The 20960-nt window shown below is 38.4% G+C and overlaps 1 protein-coding gene across 1 annotated transcript in view; it reads left to right on the top strand.

Moving 5' to 3' along the window:
- The window catches only part of TLK1 (tousled-like kinase 1), a 234667-nt gene extending 221225 nt beyond the window's left edge, over positions 1–13442 (top strand). Inside the window, exons 19-21 of the mRNA XM_010843803.1 lie at positions 3444–3555; positions 5196–5303; positions 7528–13442. Of these exons, the coding sequence (XP_010842105.1) occupies positions 3444–3555; positions 5196–5303; positions 7528–7704 (397 nt within the window). The 3' untranslated portion in view covers positions 7705–13442. The remainder of the gene's footprint in view (positions 1–3443; positions 3556–5195; positions 5304–7527) is intronic.
- The last annotated feature ends 7518 nt before the right edge of the window (positions 13443–20960 follow it).

The raw sequence follows: 20960 nt of genomic DNA, 5'->3' as shown, positions 1-20960 counted from the left end.
TTCACTTTCATCAAGAGGCTCTTTAGTTCCTCTTCACTTTCTGCCATAAGGGTAGTGTCATCTGCGTATCTGAGGTTATTGAGATTTCTCCCAGCAATCTTGATTCCAGCATGTGCTTCCTCCAGCCCAGCGTTTCTCATGATGTACTCAGCATAGAAGTTAAATAAGCAGGGTGACAATATACAGCCTTGATGTACTCCTTTTCCTATTTGGAACCAGTCTGTTGTTCCATGTCCAGTTCTAACTCTTGATTCCTGACCTGCATATAGGTTTCTGAAGAGGCAGGTCAGGTGGTCTGGTATTCCCATCTCTTTCAGAATTTTCCACAGTTTATTGTGATCCACACAGTCAAAGGCTTTGGCATAGTCGATAAAGCAGAAATAGATGTTTTTCTGGAACTCTCTTGCTTTTTCCATGATCCAGTGGATGTTGGCCATTTGATCTTTGGTTCCTCTGCCTTTTCTAAAACCAGCTTGAACATCTGGAAGTCCACAGTTCACATATTACTGAAGCCTGGCTTGGAGAATTTTGAGCATTACTTTACTATGAATAATAATACTTAATATAACATCTTAGCTATTAAAAGCAGTAAGTATTAAGCCCTCTCTGTACAGGTTTTGTGGTTACAGTTTTTGTTTGAGATGGATGTTTTGTTGATCATGAATGAGAAGAGAAATTTGGTACAATCTTGATCTTTTGGACATGAGTCTAAATGAATGCCATTCCTTCGCAGTTACCTAGGTGTTGACAAAAATTACTTCATTGTGAATTTTCAAAAAAAATTTAGTTTTCAGAATGAATGAATTTAGCAAAAGGAGTGAAATCTTAATTGGAAGGGAGATAGCTGTACTCAGCCTCACTGAGCAGGATGGTGATTACAAACATACATGTGACTTTAGGGTTTCTAGAATATAGTTAGCCTGGGCAATAGAAAATGCTACAAGTTTGTATGCATTTTTACTTTTCAGAATAGGGATTAGTCATATCCATGTATTCATGTAAAGCCATTTTAGAGCTTTAAAATTATGCTTGTGGCATTTTTTTAGGAATATAATACAGTATGTCATAGATTTTTAAAATACATGTTTAAAGAAAATTATCATTCAAACCGGTAACTCCTTGAAGGTCGGAACCCTCAATCAGTAAGTAATCTTGAGTCTTTCTTCTTTTAGCAACAAGACTCCTTTTTTCACCACAGAATCTTAGAATCCTAGTTGCTTGGTAGAACCCTAAATTCTGTGGAAAACAGCTTGAAACCATGTTCTAAATAATAGATAATCCTTTGCAGAGATTCCCACATGCCGTTTTCCTCTCACTCCGGTTTCCCTAGTGTAGGGCAAGGCAATGGAATTTCCCTGGCAGATGGGCAGCAGGGACGCTTATGTTTAGGGTACTCTGTGGTAAAGTCATGGCATTTCCATGTTAGGAACCTGGAATTACACTTCTTATAGAAACAATGTTTCCCAAAATGGTTAGTTTCTAATCATTAGTTTTTTAAGATATGTATTTGGTAAACAATGTCCTATACAAACTTTTAAAGTATGTGTCATGGTGCCTTTACAAATTGCCTTTCATCCCCTGTCAGTATCACTTAGAAGAAAGTGAGTTTTATTTCTTCTTGCCTCTCAGGTCTCAAATGCAAGCATTCACTAAATCCTGTTGGTCATTTTTCCTGAAAAGCTTTGGTATCTATTCCTATACTTTCTCTCCTTGCTTACACCCTTTTACCTTGAGGGACAGTATAGCATAGTGTTTGAGAGGCATTCTTGTTTTCAGTTACACACACACACATAAACCTACAGAAAATACATACTTTTCATAGAACAAACCTGGCCTTTTACTTGATTTGGAAGGTAGGAAAGGATTACATCACATACAAGCTATTGGTCATCTGTGAACGTTCTGCTGAAATTTAAGTGATTATTAGTGTAGTGAGTATAAAACAAAAAAACCATAGATTCCCATTTAGCTGTATTATTGCTTTTAAGGACTTTGTAGTTTATCCGAATTTTAGATGGGGGGAGATGCTTGCATCCTGGTGGAGCTGTTTAAATTTATGTAAAAGGTAAAAGTAAATATTACAATCTATTTTTACCTTTTGTCTAAAATTATGACTTTATAAATTAAAAAGATAGTATTTTTGAATGCTCCATATATTTCTGTTGCTGCAACCATTCAAAACTGCACAAAGATTAATGAATTAATGTAACAGAGGTCCCTGGAGGGAAGCAGAGAAGGCTTGTGATAGTTAGGCAGATTTTGAAGAAAGGGTGGCTACCATGTCAAATGAGTATGGTAAGTCGCTTCAGTCCTAACTCCTTGTGACCCTATAGACTATAGCCTGCCAGGCTCCTTTGTACATGGGATTCTCCAGGCAAGAATACTGGAGTGGGTTGCCATGCCCTTCTCCAGAGAATTTTCCCAATCCAGGGTTTGAACCCCCCATCTCCTGCATTGCAGGCGGATTCTTTAACCTCCGAGCCCCTGGGGAAGCCCAAACTGGGGTAAAAGCAAGCATAAAAGGTATTCATAAAAGCATAAAAAGCATATTCAGAAGCATGTGGGGAAGCACAGTGTGGGGACCAAATGAATTGGCTTTGCCTAGCCAGTTTGAGCGGAGAAGGCAATGGCACCCCACTCCAGTACTCTTGCCTGGAAAATCCCATGGACAGAGGAGCCTGGTAGGCTGCAGTCCATGGGGTCGCACAGAGTAGGACACGATTGAAGTGACTTAGCAGCAGCCAGTTTGCGGGGGTCAGGGGAAGAGATTTTGGAAATTTAAGTTGCTGCTAGACTAAGACAGGTTGTTTGTTACAAGCAAGAGATACAAGGTCTTACCTTGCTAGCCAGTGATGTTGAGGTTCTTTAAACAAAAGAACTGGCTGATCAGATGTATGTTTTAGGAAGAGTTTGAACACTGGTGAAGAGGGGGATAGGAAGAGTTTTTTCATCCTAGTGGATACTTACTCAGAACACTGTAGTTTTAACAATAATTTGTCATTTCTATAGATAATACACATTTATAATTGACCCTTAAACAATGCAGGGGTGAGAGGCACCAGCCCTCTACACAGTCAAAAATCTGAGAGTAGCTTAAAGAGTTGCCCTTCATATACATGGTTCCTCCAAAGGCCCGAAATTCACCCAACCAGGGATTGTGTAGTGCTGTATGTAGTATTTACTATTAAAAAAAAAAATCCTCATGCAAGTGGACCCATGCAGTTCTAACCTGTGTTGTTAAAGGGTTAACTGTATCTTACACACTTTATCACAAAGTTGTTTGTTTTGGCGCTAGAGTCAGATGATACAAATGCTTTAAAAGTTTAGGACATCCTTCAATGTATGGATAAAACGAAAGTTCTAAGATTTTACATTTACAAGTTATAAATTGTTAATATCCTTTCCTTTTTTCTGTCTCCCCGCCTCCCCCCATCCCAAACTAGGTATTTACCTCCCGAATGTTTCGTAGTTGGAAAGGAACCGCCGAAGATTTCCAACAAGGTTGACGTGTGGTCAGTTGGAGTCATCTTCTTTCAATGTCTTTATGGTAGAAAGGTAAGTTAAAGTATAGCAGATTCAGCCATACGGAGAGAAGTTGAATTTTCTCTTCTTCTTGAAGTTTCATTAATTTGAAGTCAGTTTAGTCAAGAATGGAGACCTGGTTAAGGCAGGAACAACAGCAACAACAAACCCCAAATAACCATTGGGGTTAGGAACAGCCTGGAAAGCAATAATCCAAGAAAGCACTTGAACTGTGTTGCAGCTCTACACAAAGGAGGGAGGGGTGCTTATAGGCAAAAAAACTGCAAGGTTACATAAATTGTTAAGAATTAGGATTGGAGCCGGCCAGAAGTAAGGGTGCTGTGCTGTTCACATAGTTGCAAAGTGGGGGTGACTTCTAAACTGCAAGGTTGCAGCTAGCATTGGCTAATTGGTTTTGAAAACAACTAGTAGTGTCCTTTGGTTTGATACAGTTTGGAAAGTTCAGGTTTTCTGTGATGCAGGGATGTGTCTGAAACCACACCCATAATGGCTACCCAGCTCCATTTTGGATGCCTGAACCATAGTTACCCATGTTAATTTTTTTAGGTGATCTTAAATATATCATCACTTACTAAAATTTTCATGGATCAGAATTACTTTAATAACACTGCTAATGTTTCTGTAGCATTAGAAATAATGGAGTCAAAACTATTTTCTTCACTTTCTCACATCCTCTACCCCCATTCTCCCCCAACCCCCCAAAACACACACACATTGGCCTGAGCATGTTTCGCCCGTGCTTCCTCAGGGAAATTCTGTCAAACCTAGTCCTAATGTTTCTCAAACTTCTTTTTATATTGAAGTCAGAACTACAAACTACCATGGATATTTAATCCTTATCCCATTCAATCCCTTCATCAGTGTGAAAAGTGATCCAGGGACTTCTCTGGGAATTCACTGCATGTTAGGACCAAAGCCAGAGCTGTTTCATTTAACTTAATTTGTCACGCTCAAGGTGTTTTACTCTGGACTTTTCACAGATGTTTCCACTACTTTTCAAACTAGTTTGAACTGTATCAAACTGAAGGACATCACTGCTGCTGCTGCTAAGTCGCTTCAGTCGTGTCCGACTCTGTGTGACCCCAGAGACGGCAGCCCACCAGGCTCCCCCGTCCCTGGGATTCTCCAGGCAAGAACACTGGAGTGGGTTGCCATTTATTTCTCTAATGCATGAAAGTGAAAAGTGAAAGTGAAGTCGCTCAGTCGTGTCCAACCCTCAGTGACCCCATGGACTGCAGCCTACCAGGCTCCTCTGTCCATGGGATTTTCCAGGCAAGAGTACTGGAGTGGGGTACCATTGCCTTCTCCACTAGCTGTTTTCAAAACTATATCTGCTAGCAGGTGCCAGCTGTAACCTTATAGTTTCTTCTACTAAGAAGTAGTTCTTAAACATTTTAAACAGAATAAAATATTTAATGTTTTCATCTTAATTGCTTATTTATAGTGTTTTGGCTATGTGGAGGATTGATCAGATGGTCTTTCTCAGCCTGCTATATCAATTATAGCCTATGAGAATACATCCCAACCTGGAAGTAACTAAGAATAAGATTTTTTAAAACACAAATCATTTGTACTGCAGGGATTCAGTGATAACATCTGTTTAAATACTTTGTGAGATAAATTTCTCAACATTTTATTCATTTCTCTTAAAGCCATTTGGTCACAATCAATCTCAGCAAGACATTCTTCAAGAAAATACGATATTAAAAGCCACTGATGTCCAATTCCCTGTAAAACCTGTCGTAAGCAGTGAAGCAAAGGTACCAAATTTATGTAAATAAATTTTGTGAAGTGATTTTTTTATTTCATAAGTTGTGGTTAAAACAAAGTAAACATTAATAAGTAAAGCAAAAGGGACTGCAGCCACAGGCAAGTCTGTCCAATAGGGGTGGGCGATTTGCTCTGGAGAAGAGCTGCTTTGGTTGTGATAGTTTCTCTTTGGTTGTGATAGTTTTTAAGGACCCAAGTATAGTCCATGATTTCTTTTAAGAAGGCAGGCTAAAGAGACCATAATCTATTACTATATTTACATAAAGTTCAAAAGACACAAAACTCAACTATGGTGTTTAGAAGTCAGATAGCTTATTACTCCAGTAGACTGGGGCAGAGGCAGTGCCCGTGACCAAAGGTGGGCATGAAGAGTCTTAGGTGGTTCTGATAAAGTTCTTTTTCTTGATTCATTTGCCAGTTATATAGCTACATTCATTTTGTGCTGTATGCTCCCTTAGGGAGAAAATATTACAGCAAAAAATGGCATCATTCTTTTGGCTAAACTAAATTAACAGGAAAATGGAATGACTGTTTTACGAAAGACAAATTTCAGAAAAAGAGGACTCTGGAGTTTTGTAGGGAGCAATGCAGTATTCCATATTCAACACAGTTTACAGGCATACTCCAGAGATGGCGTGGGTCTGATTCTATACCACTGCAATGAGGTGAATATTGCAATAAAGGAAGTCACACACAATTTTTGGTTTTCTGGTGCACATAAAATTATGTTTACATGGTAATGTTGTCTGTTAATTAGTGCAGTAGCATTATACCTAAAAAAAATAATGTACATACCTTAATTTAAAATGCTTGCCTGCTAAAAACTGCTAAATAGACATCATCTGAACCTTCAGCCAGTCTTTTTGCTGGTGGATGGTCTTGCCTTGCTGTTGATGGCTGCTGACCGGTCATGGTGGTGACGCTCAGGCAGCTTCACATTCATGGGACTCTTCCTTTCGTGAATAGTTTTTCTGTAGTGTACAGTGCTTTTGAGAGAAGTTCTTCTGTGAGTAAAATGATTTCAAAATTGAGTCAGTCCTCTCAAACCCTGCCACTGCCTTATGAAACTAAGTTTATTTAATATTCTAAATCCTTTATTGTCATTTCAGCAATTAAACTTGCGGTCTTATATGGGCACAGTTCATGGCATCCCCCAAACAGTTACAGAAGTAACAAGTCACTGATGACCACCACAAATAAATCATGATGCAAAGTCAAAACCTGCTAGGATTACCAAATGTGACAGAGCGAGCACATGCTGTTCGAAAAATGGTGCCAATAGGTTTGTTTGACGCAGGGTTGCCACAAACCTTCAATTTGAAAAAAACAAAAAACACAATATTTGCAAAGTGGAATAGAACAAGGTATGCCTGTACTGGAAGTCCTAGCCAGAACAGTTAGGCAAGAAAAAGAAATAAGAGGCATATAAATCAGAAAGAAGTAAAACTGTCACTAATGGTAGACAAGGGTTTTTATATATAAAATGATATTAAATATGTAGACCAAAAAACACGGCAGCAAGGACTCAGATATTGTATACCAACTTCACAATAATTAAAAGTAAAAACAACCGAAAAGTCAACCAACAGATAAATGGGTAAACAAAATGTAGCATATACACGCAATGGAATATTAGCCTTAAAAAGGAACGAAATTCTGATGCATGCTATGACATGGATGACTCAAGCATCACACTTAAGTGAAAGACACAGAAGGACGACTGCTGTATGATTCCACTCACATAAGGTGCTTAGAATAGCTGAATCATAAAAGAACATACTGGTTACCAAGGGCTGGGGGAAGGAGGAATAGGAGATATTGCCTAATGGGTACAGATTTCAGTTCTGCATGATGAAAAGTTCTGCAGATGGATAGTGGTGATGGTGTACTGCGGTGTGAGTGTGCTTAATGTCACTGAATTGTATACTTGGGTTAAAAATGCTCAGTTTTATGTTACGTTTATTTTATTCTCCATAAAAATTGTTTTAAACAAAAGAAATAACAGCTTTCCAGCCATAAGTGGTAGCAATAATATTTAGTACTGTGAACAATTAGAGGCTGAGAATTGAGAGTTGGATTTGCAATAATTTTATTGCTGGTTTCTTTTAATCTGATTCCCTAGTGAAATGAGATCTATTTTCTGAAATGTGTCCATCATCTGTATTATTCAGTTTATTAATACTTAGAAAAGATTTTAATTTTTTTTTTTTTAAGGCCTTTATAAGACGCTGTTTGGCATACCGAAAAGAAGATAGGTTTGATGTGCACCAACTGGCAAATGACCCCTACCTTCTCCCACACATGAGAAGATCCAATTCTTCAGGCAACTTACACATGGCTGGGCTGACAGCATCACCCACACCCCCTTCTTCAAGCATACTTACTTACTGACTTTCCTCCAAAATCGGCATGATGTCTTTGAATTGCTTCCAGATGCACACTTGAGTTTGAGAGCTTCTGAGTGTTTTTGTTGTTTTTTTTACACAGGATATGGTTGAGAACTGTTTGTGAACTGAAGTTTTTCATAGAGTCGTTTGTATGAGAGTGGATCATGGACCCTGAATAAATGTACACTTCTGACTGTAACCTAAGCAGTGAAGGGTGACTGCCTGTTGCACAGAAACAGGAATACCATGTTGAAGAAAAGTGGGTTTTGTTGGGGAGGGGAACACTGTAAATAACGTTTATAATACTTCAGTACATTTGGTTGTTACTCGAGAGTTCTAATACGAAGGGTAGTTTTTCATTATTTAAAAACACATGGAAAATGAGACATATTTCTAACACGAGAACTATACAGTGCCTGGATACATTATTCAGCATTCAGCAGTTTATCTGCTGCAACCAAAGTAAGAACGGAATGATAGTGGCTGTTGTGTTTTACAGTAACAGGATGTGAGAGAATCTTTGGGCAAAGTTAGACTTCGTCATTTGCCTATTCTGGCTTGTACCAGGTTGTACCTCGAAATCACATGTCTGCTCTTTTCACTGGTTTTGTTAAAGGGAGAACTGTTCCTAGATACTTTAGACCTCTGACAAAGTGCGCTGCTTATTTTGGAACCAATTGAAGTCACTAAATTATGGTATCTCCAGTGTTCTCAACATGTTAGAACTGTTAACAGGTATTTTTATTTTGTTACCAGGCCTTGTTCATTCAAACAAGTGACAATATATAACCAAATGCAGGCCAGTTCTATGCAGGATAATGATAAATTCCCTTCTAGCTCTATTGTAAATTGTTGTACAGATGTCATATTTCAACTAGCAAGTTTCAGCAGCTTATTCTTGTACAAATGTTTAAAAATATGGCTTTTCTAATTGGATATTGTATTTTTTTTAAGTCTTCTTGAAGGCGCTTTAATTGCTGCTAAATGGTGTTGCTTCTTTGCTTAAAAAAAAAAAATCAAATGACCTCCTTAAAAGGTGCAAGTTGACTGTACATCATAGAAAGATTATTAAAAGCAGGCATTTGTTAACAATCAAGGCATGTAAAAATGATCCATGTTGGACATAAAGAGTTCTTGAAATCAGTTTCTTGATTTCTAGGGCTGTGGGAGCACATATGTAGTAGATTTATAAATTGTTCATGGTAATTCTACATTTCTAGCAGGTTCTAACCAGCAAGGTGGGATGACAGTCCCTTAAACAAATTTCTTGCGGTTTGTACAGATTTGTTAAAATGTGAACATTTTCTAACTGCCTTGTATGGTAGAAACCGTTATTTTTCAGGATGCTGTATTTCACTCCTTTAAGAAATTTCTTTATCATCACATTCATAATGCTGATTCTTACATGTAAATTGTCCATGTTGCTGAAAAAGGAGGCTATGTTTAACACAGATTCTCCTTAATATTGTACAGTTAAATGGTGGCTCTAATTTCTGATATTGCAAGCCATTTTGTTCTTTCATTGTACATAGACACATTGTCTCTTTAAGATGCTGCTGAAATTGTAGAGAATGTAGCCAAAACAGTAATAAACAATGACAGTTAAAATTTAAAGACTATGAAATTACATTTGAAGGGAGCTTTCAAGACTTAGGACATTGACTGGGCTCCTTAAGAATCAGCTGAGTAAATTCTTGAAGTATACTTCAAGATAAGTATGAAGGGGTTTCAAGCTGTTAAAGTATACCTAATAACCATTATCAAGGCTAATCCTAGGTAAGTAACACTTAGCCCTATTGGGAATGGCTTAAGGGCTTTACCTGTTCCTCTGTAGATCAAGATAGAAATCCTATTTTAAAAATTATTGACATAGTAATGGAATGTTAGCATTAATTGAGTGCTTTAGGTGCTGTCTGCAAATTTTTCAGTTTTGTTGTTTGAGTTTTCATCCTTCTGAATCCTGAAATACTATGTTCATTATAGTAACTTATTTAAAGTCCCCAATTAAAATACCCAGTTTTAAAATTTTAGTGAGGTATATAAGTGGATGTGTATGTCTAACATGAGATTGAAGAAGAGGTACAGACTTAGATCACTGGCCTTTATCATATTATTTTCAAATAAGTGGAAGTGACTGCTACTGTCAGAATGCAGAAGAGGAGAATAAGCCATAAAATAAAATTGCTTCCCTGGGCTTAGGTAATCATCTGTTTAGAATCCAAGGTGTGTGAGTGATAAGCCAGCTTTGAGACCCCTCTATTCCTCTTAAAGTTTTTCCAAAGAAATGACAGAAATGACACAGCTTTGGGATAGTATGTCCCTACCCCAGCAAGTACAAGATAGCTAACTGAGCCAAAGTGAGAACTGTTACCTTTACCTGGGACACTTTTATTTATCACTAATTTCAGTCACGCTGATAATTTTACTCTAATTAGCTTTTGAGGCTTAAATTGTTTTTTGGTCTAAATTCTATCCTCAAAATTAAAGCATTTCCTTTACCCTTAGACAGTGGCCAAGGTCTCCTCGCTTTAAGAAGCACTGCAAGGTAAATGTATAGTTTTTGCATATAATTTATAATATTTCTCTGATATGAATTAGCTTTAGTGCATGCATGCTGAGAGGAAATAAGTGTAGAAACCACACTAATTTATTAAGTCTGGAGTTGGGTAGCTACTTGGTTGTTTTTCAAAAATGAAGTTTTAAGTCTGTTTTTTACTTACTGGCTGCCATCCCCTTCTCCTAAAAAAATAATTTTCAATTTAAATGGTACATAAAATGTGAACAAATACTTCTACAAATACCTCATTACATGAAACCAAAATGGTAGAATTTCAGTGAAACAAATTTAAAGAGTATATTGTGTGTTTTGCTATTGTTACTGATTAAATACAATAATGCTGATTACCATCAGATGTTATTAGCTGTGTTTTGCAGCAGTAGTGCAGACTGTCCAGTCCTATTAGATTGTGAGTTTAACTTACATTACTGTTTGTGTGTGGAAAAGGCAGACTTACACACATTTTAACATCACACGGGCATGTCTTAAAATAATCCCACTTTAAATTTTGACATGTTACCTGATCATATTCCTCCCAAATATACTAAACTTTAATGTTCTTAAGGCTTAATTTATTTAAAAATTATTTTTGCAGCTAGCTTTAGAATAAAATTATTAGAATTCTAGTTCTTGGGTTCCAGGAATTCTGTAAAAGTCTTAGAATTTCTACAACTTTCCGTTGATTTGAATTATAACATACATATCTCCATTTACCTTCCCCTGCTTTCATTTCCCTCTTCTTTTTTTGAAGATTCTTCTTGTTGAGAATTCTTGGATTTTTGAATGGGAAAGATTTGAGTAAATGTGTATAGACTAACTTCAAAACAACTGCATAGAGCCAGAGGAGAATTCAGAGGAGTTATCTTTCATTAGGATCAAGATGCATGATTTTCACCTGGAAATTCTCACTCATTTAACATACTAGAAATGTGTATTACCTACATACATATGACAGTTTTTAAAAGGCAATGGCAAGAATGCTGGTTAAGAACCCAGTTTAGAACCAGGTTCTTTGGGTTTAAATGTTGACTGCCATTTACTGCCACTGTGTTTCAAGTTCATCCTCTGAAAATGGGGATAACAGTACCTACCACACAAAGTGGTTGCAAGGAATAAATGAGTTCATGCGCATAAAGCACTTGGAACCACACCCAGCTCATTGTAATACCATGTGTATAAAGCTGTTGTTCTCCTTTAAGACTCAAAGGTTACTCTGTTGTTTTTATCCTACATTTGTAGTCCACTTTGCTTCCTGTGAAATACTATTTCCCCCTTAAGAAACAAGTTCTGTAGTATTTTTTTTACTTGTTTTAAGCAATTAGACTACCTGAAAAGGGAAGGTGGTGGAGTGTGGCAACAAAAAGTAACGGTGTCTCAACTGTAGTTACCAAAAGGATCAAACTCTAACCATTCAGGCTATTTCATCAGAGCAAATTCTACCATACATCCCAGGGGGTTTTCCTTGATAGTACAAGTCATCTGAGGTAGAATAGGTACTATTATACCAGTTTTACAGAGGAGAAACAGTTGGAGAAAAGAAATGACTTGGTAAGACCACATTAACTAGTAAATAACATCAGAACTAAAGCACAGCTCCTGGAGTTCTAAAGCAAAGTACTTAACTGTGCTAACATCTTGCTGCTTTATTAAAACACATTAGTGTGTTAAATTATGATTGTTCAAAATAACAAAAATGAACAGATACAAATCTAACTGTCACCATGAAAGAGCAATAAAAAGAATTCTTCAGTTGTTAGATCAGGAATGCTGTGTGAGCTGAGCCGGGATGGCTGAGAATCACTTGAGAGAGGGCTTTTTGTCCAGACTCATCCTAGGCAAGGCAGAGAGTGGGGTTACAAGCCTTTTCCTATTCTCACACTTGTTTTTCATTGCATTTTAAATTTGTTAATAACTTACAGAGATCAGTTCACCTTTCTCATTCTCAGCCAACTTTCATGAAGGTAGAAGGTATATTCTCCTTCCTCTCCCTGCAGTGGTACCAGCTGGTCTCAGAAGAAATCTGGAAAAACTGATTATTAAGTAAAAAACTTGAGAAAGTCTTACAAATCTAATGAAATTATCCATGAATGCTGCTCCAGTGCCATGATCACAAGTGAGTAATCCTGACTTCATGTGACTCTTGATTTTTTTAAAAGCCTGCTTGTGATGTAAATTTTTCTTTATGTGATCCATTTTCATCTGAAAACTTAGGCTGTTCCCACAGCCAGATACCTAAGCTGAAGAGTAGATGTGCATGACCAGCACTGTCCTGTTCTTAATATATGGTTTATTTGGTGTAAATACTCTATATGAGAGATCATGATTTATTTCTAGGATATGACAAACTTAGATTCTAAAACTATGACAAACTTAAGATTCTAAAACTACCTGATCTAAAGAATGAGTATGGCTCATATATATCATTCATATTGATCCTATTTCATCTCTTTATAACTTTGGTCTGCTTAGAACAAAATTCATAACCTCCTTTTACGGAGGTATTCAGAAGAGTGAAAAGCAGGGAAAGCATGGGTTTTGAAGCCTGACCTGACTTTGCATTTGTCTTTGTTCCTTAATAATTGAGTGCCCTTAGAGGAGTCACTGAGAGCCTCTCTTGGCTTACCTTCCATATCTGTGAAGTGTGTATATGAAGAGTACCACCTTGCAGGAAGTTCCTCCAACTACCATGGCATGAGCTTTGACCAAGCAGATCAAATGCTGGCCGTAGTGCACTGAGAGGCTCAAGAGTAATTGTAGGACACCCTGAGGAAGGGATAAGAACACTTGGGGTGAGGAGTCCAGTAAGCAGCAGCCATTTATCAATATGGAGCTGTTTCTGTATTTTAACCCATGAATCTGTGCATAAGTGCTTAGGATGAGCCTGAGTGTCAGCAGTGACAAGACAGGCTCCATGAACGATTCCCCTCATTCCAGCACATGGAGCTCCATGAACGATCCCCTTCCTTCCAGCACGTGCAGCTCCATGAACGATCCCCTTCCTTTCAGCACACGCAGCCGTTTTGGAAGTTGCACATCCTAGGTGCAGGACTGCTGTGGGTTGGAGGCCTAATTGATTAGTTCTCAGAACTCTTGTTTTCTTCACTTTAGAAATGCTGTTTGGATCTCAAGACTGTTTCTGTTCAGGCCACCCTGAATATTAAATAAAGTCATTGGTGGTTGCTGGACTGATGTAAAAAAAATTTTTACTGTTACTTTTTGACAATTTAAACTTCAGTAGGAGTATTTTAGAATTTCATCCCTGTGGGCTTCTTTTCCCAGAGATACATAATATATTCATATGCAGTTATTAGTTAAAAAAAAACAAAAACCTTTATTCCTAATGGTAACCACAAAGCAAAAATCTACAGTAGATATACAAAAGATAAAGGAATCTAAGCATACCACTATATAAAAGTCACGAAGAGAAGAACTACCAAATAGAAAAAAATTAGCAATAATTACATACCTATCAATTACTTTTAATGAAAATGGACTAAGCTTACCAATCAAACGATGCAGAGTGGCTGAATATATGCTGCCTACAGGAGACTTCAGATGTAAGGACACACATCTCAAAGTGAAGGGCTGAAAACAGATACTCATGCAAGTGGAAACAAAAAGAAGCTGGAGTAGCTATACTTGTATCAGACAAAATAGATTTTAAAGACAAAGGCTGTGGTAAGAGACAGACAAGGTTGTTACTATGTAATAATAAAAGGATCAACCCAATAAGATACAATGTTTGTAAATATTTATATAGCCAACATAGAAGCACCTAAGTATATAAAGCAAGTATTAGCAGACCTAACCTGAGAAACAGTAATACAATAACAGGGAATTTTAATATCCACCTTCATGAATAGGTAAATCATCTAGACAGAAAATAAGGAATAACATCAGCCTTAAATAACATGTTGGGCCAGATGAACTTAATAGATCTGAAAAACACTGGCCAGGGCAGCATCCCCCCCATGCAGTCAAATTCACCAAAACTTCTGACTCCTCCAAAACTACTAATAGCCTTGTATTGACAAAAAAAACCTTGCTGATAATAAACAATTGATCAAGACATTTTGTATGTTAATTATATACTGTATTCCTAAAATAAAGCTATAGAAATGTTAAGAAAGAGAAAATATATACATTTACTACTGTATTTGTCAACACAAGTTTACAAGACAAATCATCTGTAAGTACCTAGATCAATATTGTCTTTTGTATAACACTGTAGATATTACATGTATTATCAACAGTAGACATCAAAAATGAAGAAAACATTTATTTACAGGTATAATCATGTATCAGTAATGAAGCAGTAATACTGCTTTCTGGTAGTCTGTAATCCATAGAAAGACTTAACTAGCCTATACGCTATGAATGAATCATTGTGAAAATTTTTTGGCACAAACTAGTAGTCATATTCATAACATAGTATTGGAAACACTGTTACACATTTTAAAAAAATTTACCTATGATGATAGGCTGTTATGCAGTTTCTCCAATTACAAGAGAGGTAGCCACTGCTGCTGCTAAGTCGCTTCAGTCGTGTCCAACTCTGTACAACCCCACAGATGGCAGCCCACCAGGCTCCTCTGTGCCTGGGATTCTCCAAGCAAGAAGAATGGAGTGGGTTGGCAATTCCTTCTCCAATGTATGCATGCATGCTAAGGCACTTCAGCTTTGTCCAACTCTGTGCGACTCCCACCAGGCTCCTCTGTCCACGGGAGTCTCTAGGCAAGAATACTGGAATGGGTTGCTATTTCCTACTCTGCAAGAGAGGTAGACTGTATAATAATATAATTCTTTGAATGCAAAGTTATAAAGCAGAAAACTAACACGTTGGTTTCATAATAAATACCACTCACCTTATGTCTATGTAAAGACAGGCTATCCACTTCAGTACATCTTGCGCACAATGTTCTACAGATATAATTGAAAAAAAAAAAAAAAATCTATGTATAAGTGCCCCACACAAGTCAAACCCATGTTGTTCAAGGATCAACTGTATACAGAACATTCCATCCAAAAGCAACAAAATACACATTCTTCAAGTTGTACATCCAACATTCTCCAGGACAGATCATATTAGGTCACAAAACAAGTCTTAATAAATGTAAGACTGAAATTGTAACAGGCATCTTTTCCAACCACAATGGCTTTAAACTAGAAATCAATTATAAGAAGAAAACCCAAAAAAATCCACAAATATGTGAAGATTAAATAAGATACTACTGAAAAACAAAAACAGAGACTCCACTCTTGGAGGTGCACACAAGTTTTCATGTGCACTAGGTCTCAGGGCAAAGTAGTCATTTGATAGGAGATGGAGCCAGACATACCTGCGGGTCTTGGAGGGTCTTCTGGGGAGGTGAGGGTTAGCTGTGGATCACTGTGGAGGCAAAGACACTGGTGGTTGCCTTGGAATATCCATTGGCATAACCAAGACCTAGCCCCACCCAACAGCCTGCAGGCACCAGTGCTGGGACACACCTCAGGCCAAACAACCAACAGAATAGGAACACAGCCCCACCCACCAGCAGACAGGCTGCCTGAAGTTCAGTCCAGTTCAGTCCCTCAGTGTCCAACTCTGCGACCCCATGAATTGCAGCACACCAGGCCTCCCTGTCCATCACCAACTCCCAGAGTTCACTAAGACTCAGTCCATCGAGTCAGTGATGCCATCCAGCCATCTCATCCTCTGTCGTCCCCTTCTCCTCCTGCCCCCAATCCCTCCGAGCATCAGGGTCTTTTCCAATAAGACAACTCTTCGCATGAGGTGGCGAAAAGTACTGGAGTTTCAGCCTCTGCATCAGTATGGTCTAAGGACTGGTCTCCTTTAGGATGGACTGGTTGGATCTCCTTGCAGTCCAAGGGACTCTCAAGAGTCTTCAACACCATAGTTCAAAAGCATCAATTCTTCGGCGCTAAGCTTTCTTCACAGTCCAACTCTCACATCCATACATGACCACTGGAAAAACCATAGCCTTGACTAGATGGACCTTTGTTGGCAAAGTAATATCTCTGCTTTTTAATACGCTGTCTAGGTTGGTCATAACTTTCCTTCCAAAGAGTAAGCGTCTTTTAATTTCATGCTGCAGTCACCATCTGCACTGATTTTGGAGCCCAGAAAAATAAAGTCAGCCACTGTTTACACTGTTTCCCCATCTATTTCCCATGAAGTGATGGGACCAGATGCCATGATCTTCGTTTTCTGAATGTTGAGCTTTAAGCCAACTTTTTCACTCTCCTCTTTCACTCTCATCAAGAGGCTTTTTAGGTCCCCTTCATTTTCTGCCATAAGGGTGGTGTCATCTGCTTATCTGAGGTTACTGATATTTCTCCCGGCAATCTTGATTCCAGCTTGTGCTTCTTCCAGCCCAGCGTTTCTGATGATGTACTCTGCATATAAGTTAAATGAGCAGGGTGACAATACACACCCTTGATGTACTCCTTTTCCTATTTGGAAGTAGTCTGTTTTTCCATGTGCAGTTCTGTTGCTTCCTGACCTGCATATAGGTTTCTCAAGAGGCAGGTCAGGTGGTCTGGTATTCCCATCTCTTTCAGAATTTTCCACAGTTTATTGTGATCCACACAAAGGCTTTGGCATAGTCAATAAAGCAGAAATAGATATTTTTCTGGAACTCTCTTGCTTTTTCGATGATCCAGCAGATGTTGGCAATTGGATCTCTGGTTCCTCTGCCTTTTCTAAATCCAGCTTGAACATCTGGAAGTTCATGGTTCACGTTTGCTGAAGCCTGGCTTGGAGAATTTTGAGCATTACTAGCATGTGAGACGAGTGCAATTGTGCAGTAGTTTGAGCATTCTTTGGCATTGAAATGAAAACCGACCTTTTCCAGTCCTGTGGCCACTGCTGAGTTTTCCAAATTTCCTGACATATTGAGTGCAGCACTTTCACAGCATCATCTTTCAGGGTTTGAAATACCTCAACTGGAATTCCATCACATCCACTAGCTTTGTTCGTAGTGATGCTTACTAAGGCCCACTTGACTTCATATTCCAGGATGTCTGGCTCTAGGTGAGTGATCACAACATCGTGATTATCTGGGTCATGAAGATCTTTTTTGTACAGTTCTGTGTATTCTTGCCACCTCTTCTTAATCTCTTCTGCTTCTGTTAGGTCCATACCATTTCTGTCCTTTATCAAGCCCATCTTTGCATGAAATGTTTCCTTGGTATCTTTAACTTTCTTGAAAAGATCTCTAGTCTTTCCCATTCTGTTGTTTTCCTCTATTTGCATTGATCGCTGAGGAAGGCTTCCTAATCTATCCTTGCTATTCTTTGGAACTCAGCATTCAAATGGGAATATCTTTCCTTTTCTCCTTTGCTTTTCACTTCTATTCTTTTCACAGCTATTGTAACGCCTCCTCAGACAGCCATTTTGCTTTTTTGCATTTCTTTTCCATGGGGATGGTCTTGATCCCTGTCTCCTGTACAATGTCATGAACCTCCGTCCGTAGTTCATCAGGCACTCTATCAGATCTAGTCCCTTAAATCTATTTCTCACTTCCACTATATAATCATAAGGGATTTGATTTAGGTCATACCTGAATGGTCTAGTGGTTTTCCCTACTTTCTTCAATTTAAGTCTGAATTTGGCAATAAGGAGCTCATGATCTGAGCCACAGTCAGCTCCCAGTCTTGTTTTTGCTGACTGTATAGAGCTTCTCCATCTTTGGCTGCAAAGAATATAATCAGTCTGATTTCGGTGTTGAGTTGACCATCTGGTGATGCCCATGTGTAGAGTCTTCTCTTGTGTTGTTGGAAGAGGGTGTTTGCTATGACCAGTACGTTCTCTTAGCAAAACTCTATTAGCCTTTGCCCTACTTCATTCCATATTCCAAGGCCAAATTTGCCTGTTACTCCAGGTGTTTCTTGACTTCCTACTTTTGCATTCCAGTCCCCTATAATGAAAAGGACATCTTTTTTGGGTGTTAGTTCTAAAAGGTCTTGTAGGTCTTCATAAACCGTTCAGCTTCTTCAGCGTTACTGGTTGGGGCATAGGCTTAGATCACCATGATATTGAATGGTTTGCCTTGGAAATGAACAGAGATCATTCTGTCGTTTTTGAGATTGCATCCAAGTACTGCATTTCGGACTCCTTTGTTGACCATGATGGCCACTCCATTTCTTGTAAGGGATTCCTGCCCATAGTAGATATAATGGTCATCTGAGTTAAATTCACCCATTCCAGGCCATTTTAGTTCGCTGATTCCTAGAATGTTGATGTTCACTCTTGCCAGTTCCTCTTTGACCACTTGCAATTTGCCTTGATTCATAGACCTGACATTCCAGGTTCCTATGCAATATTGGTCTTTACAGCATTGGACCTTGCTTCTATCACCAGTCACATCCACAACTGGGTATTGTTTTTGCTTTGGCTCCATCCCTTCATTCTTTCTGGAGTTATTTCTCCACTGACCTCGTGTAGCATATTGGGCACCTATCAACCTGGGGAGTTCCTCTTTCAGTATCCTATCATTTTGCCTTTTCATATTGTTCATAGGGTTCTCAAAGCAAGAATACTGAAGTGATTTGCCATTCCCTTCTCCAGTGGACCACATTTTGTCAGACCTGTCCACCATGACCCGTCTGTCTTGGGTGGCCCCACAAAGCACGGCTTAGTTTCATTGAGTCAGACAAGGCTGTGGTCCATGTGATCAGATTGGCTAGTTTTCTGTGATTATGGTTTCAGTGTGTCTGCCCTCTGATGCCCTCTTGAAACACCTACCATCTCACTTTGGTTTCTCTTACCTTGGACATGGTGTATCTCTTCACAGCCTGAAGTTTCCCTGAGCCAAAAACTACCTTTAAAGACACTGTTTGACATGGCTCTGCCTACCAGAGGGTTAAGATCCAGCTTCACCCACCAGTGGGCAGGCACCAGTCTCTCCCACCAGAAAGTCTGCACAAGACCAATCTCACACACTATGGAGGTGACACCAGAACCCGAAGAGTTACAATCCTGCAACCTGAGGAATGAAGACCACAAATACAGATAATTAGACAAAATGAGACAGCAGAGAAATACGTGTCAGATGAAGGAACAAGATAAAATCCCAGAACAACAACTAAATGAAGTGGAGACAGGCAATCTATCTGAGAAAGAATTCAGAGTAATGACAGTAAAGGTAATCTAAGATTTTGGAAAAAGAATGGTGGCACAGACTGAGAGGATACAAGAAATGTTTAATGAAGAGCTAGAACCTTAAAAAACAAACAGAGCTAAACCATACAATAACTGACCTGAAAAATACACTAGAATGAATTGATAGCAGAATAATTGAGACAGATGAATGAATAAGTGAGCTGAAAGACAGACTGATGGAAATCACTGCTGGAGAACAGAATAAAGAAAAAAGAACGAAAAGAAGTGAGGACAGCCTAAGGGACCTCTGGAATATTAAATGCACTGACATTCACATTATAGGGGTCCCAAAAGGAGGAGAGAGAGAGAAAGGGCCTGAGAAATTATTTGAAGAGATAATAGCAAAAAACATCCCTAACATGAGAAAGGGGACACTCAAGTCCAGGAAGTGCAGAGTCCCATGCAGGATAAGCCCAAGGAGGAACACACTAAGACAATCAAATTAACAAAAATTAAAGACAAAGATAAAATATTAAAGGCAACAAAGGAAAAGAAACAAACAACATACAAAGGAATTCCCCTAAGTTTATCAGCTCATTTTTTCAGCAGAAATGCTGCAGGCCAGAAGAGAGTGGCATAATATATTTAAAGTGATGAAAAAAAGAAACCAACCAAGAATACACTACCTAGTAAGGTTTCATTCAGATTCAACATAGAGATGAAAAGTTATACAAAAAAGTAAAAGTTAAAGAGAATTTAGCACTACCAAACCAGCTTTACAACAAATGCTAAAGGAACTTCTCGGATGGAAAAGAACACAACTAGAGACAAAGAAAATTACTAATGGGAAAGCGTACCAGTAAAGATAAAACATACAGTAAAGCTAGGAAATCATCAGCATACACAAATACAATATCAAAACCAGCAACTGTGAGGGGAGGAGAATACAAATGCTGGATATTGCATATGCATTTGAAATAAGAGACCAGCAACTTAAAAAAAACTTGTATATACATAGACTGCTATATTAAAACATCATGTAAACCAAAAATCTGTAATAGATACACACACAAAAAAGAAAAAGCAATCCAAACACAACACTAAAGATAGTCATGATATCACAAGAGAAGAAGACAAAAGAGGAAGTGAAGGGGAAAGACCTATAAAAACAAATCCAAACAATTAAGAAAACAATAAGGACACACCACTCTTATGGCAGAAAGTGAAGAGGAACTAAAAAGCCTCTTGATGAAAGTGAAAGAGGAAAGTGAAAAAGCTGTGTTAAAGCTCAACATTCAGAAAATGAAGATCAGGGCATCTGGTCCCATCACTTCACGGGAAATAGATGGGGAAACAGTGGAAACAGTGTCAGATTTTATTTTGGGGGGCTCCAAAATCAGTGCAGATGGTGACTGCAGCCATGAAATTAAAAGACGCTTACTCCTTGGAAGAAAAATTATGACCAACCTAGATAGCGTATTGAAAAGCAGAGATATTACTTTGCCAACAAAGGTCCGTCTAGTCAAGGCTATGGTTTTTCCAGTGGTCATGTATGGATGTGAGAGTTGGACTGTGAAGAAAGCTTAGCGCCGAAGAA

This window comes from Bison bison, unplaced genomic scaffold (genome assembly GCF_000754665.1).
Source record: "Bison bison bison isolate TAMUID 2011002044 unplaced genomic scaffold, Bison_UMD1.0 scf7180017864190, whole genome shotgun sequence".
Classification (NCBI taxonomy): domain Eukaryota; kingdom Metazoa; phylum Chordata; class Mammalia; order Artiodactyla; family Bovidae; genus Bison; species Bison bison.
This window is presented reverse-complemented; position numbering and strand designations above follow the sequence as displayed.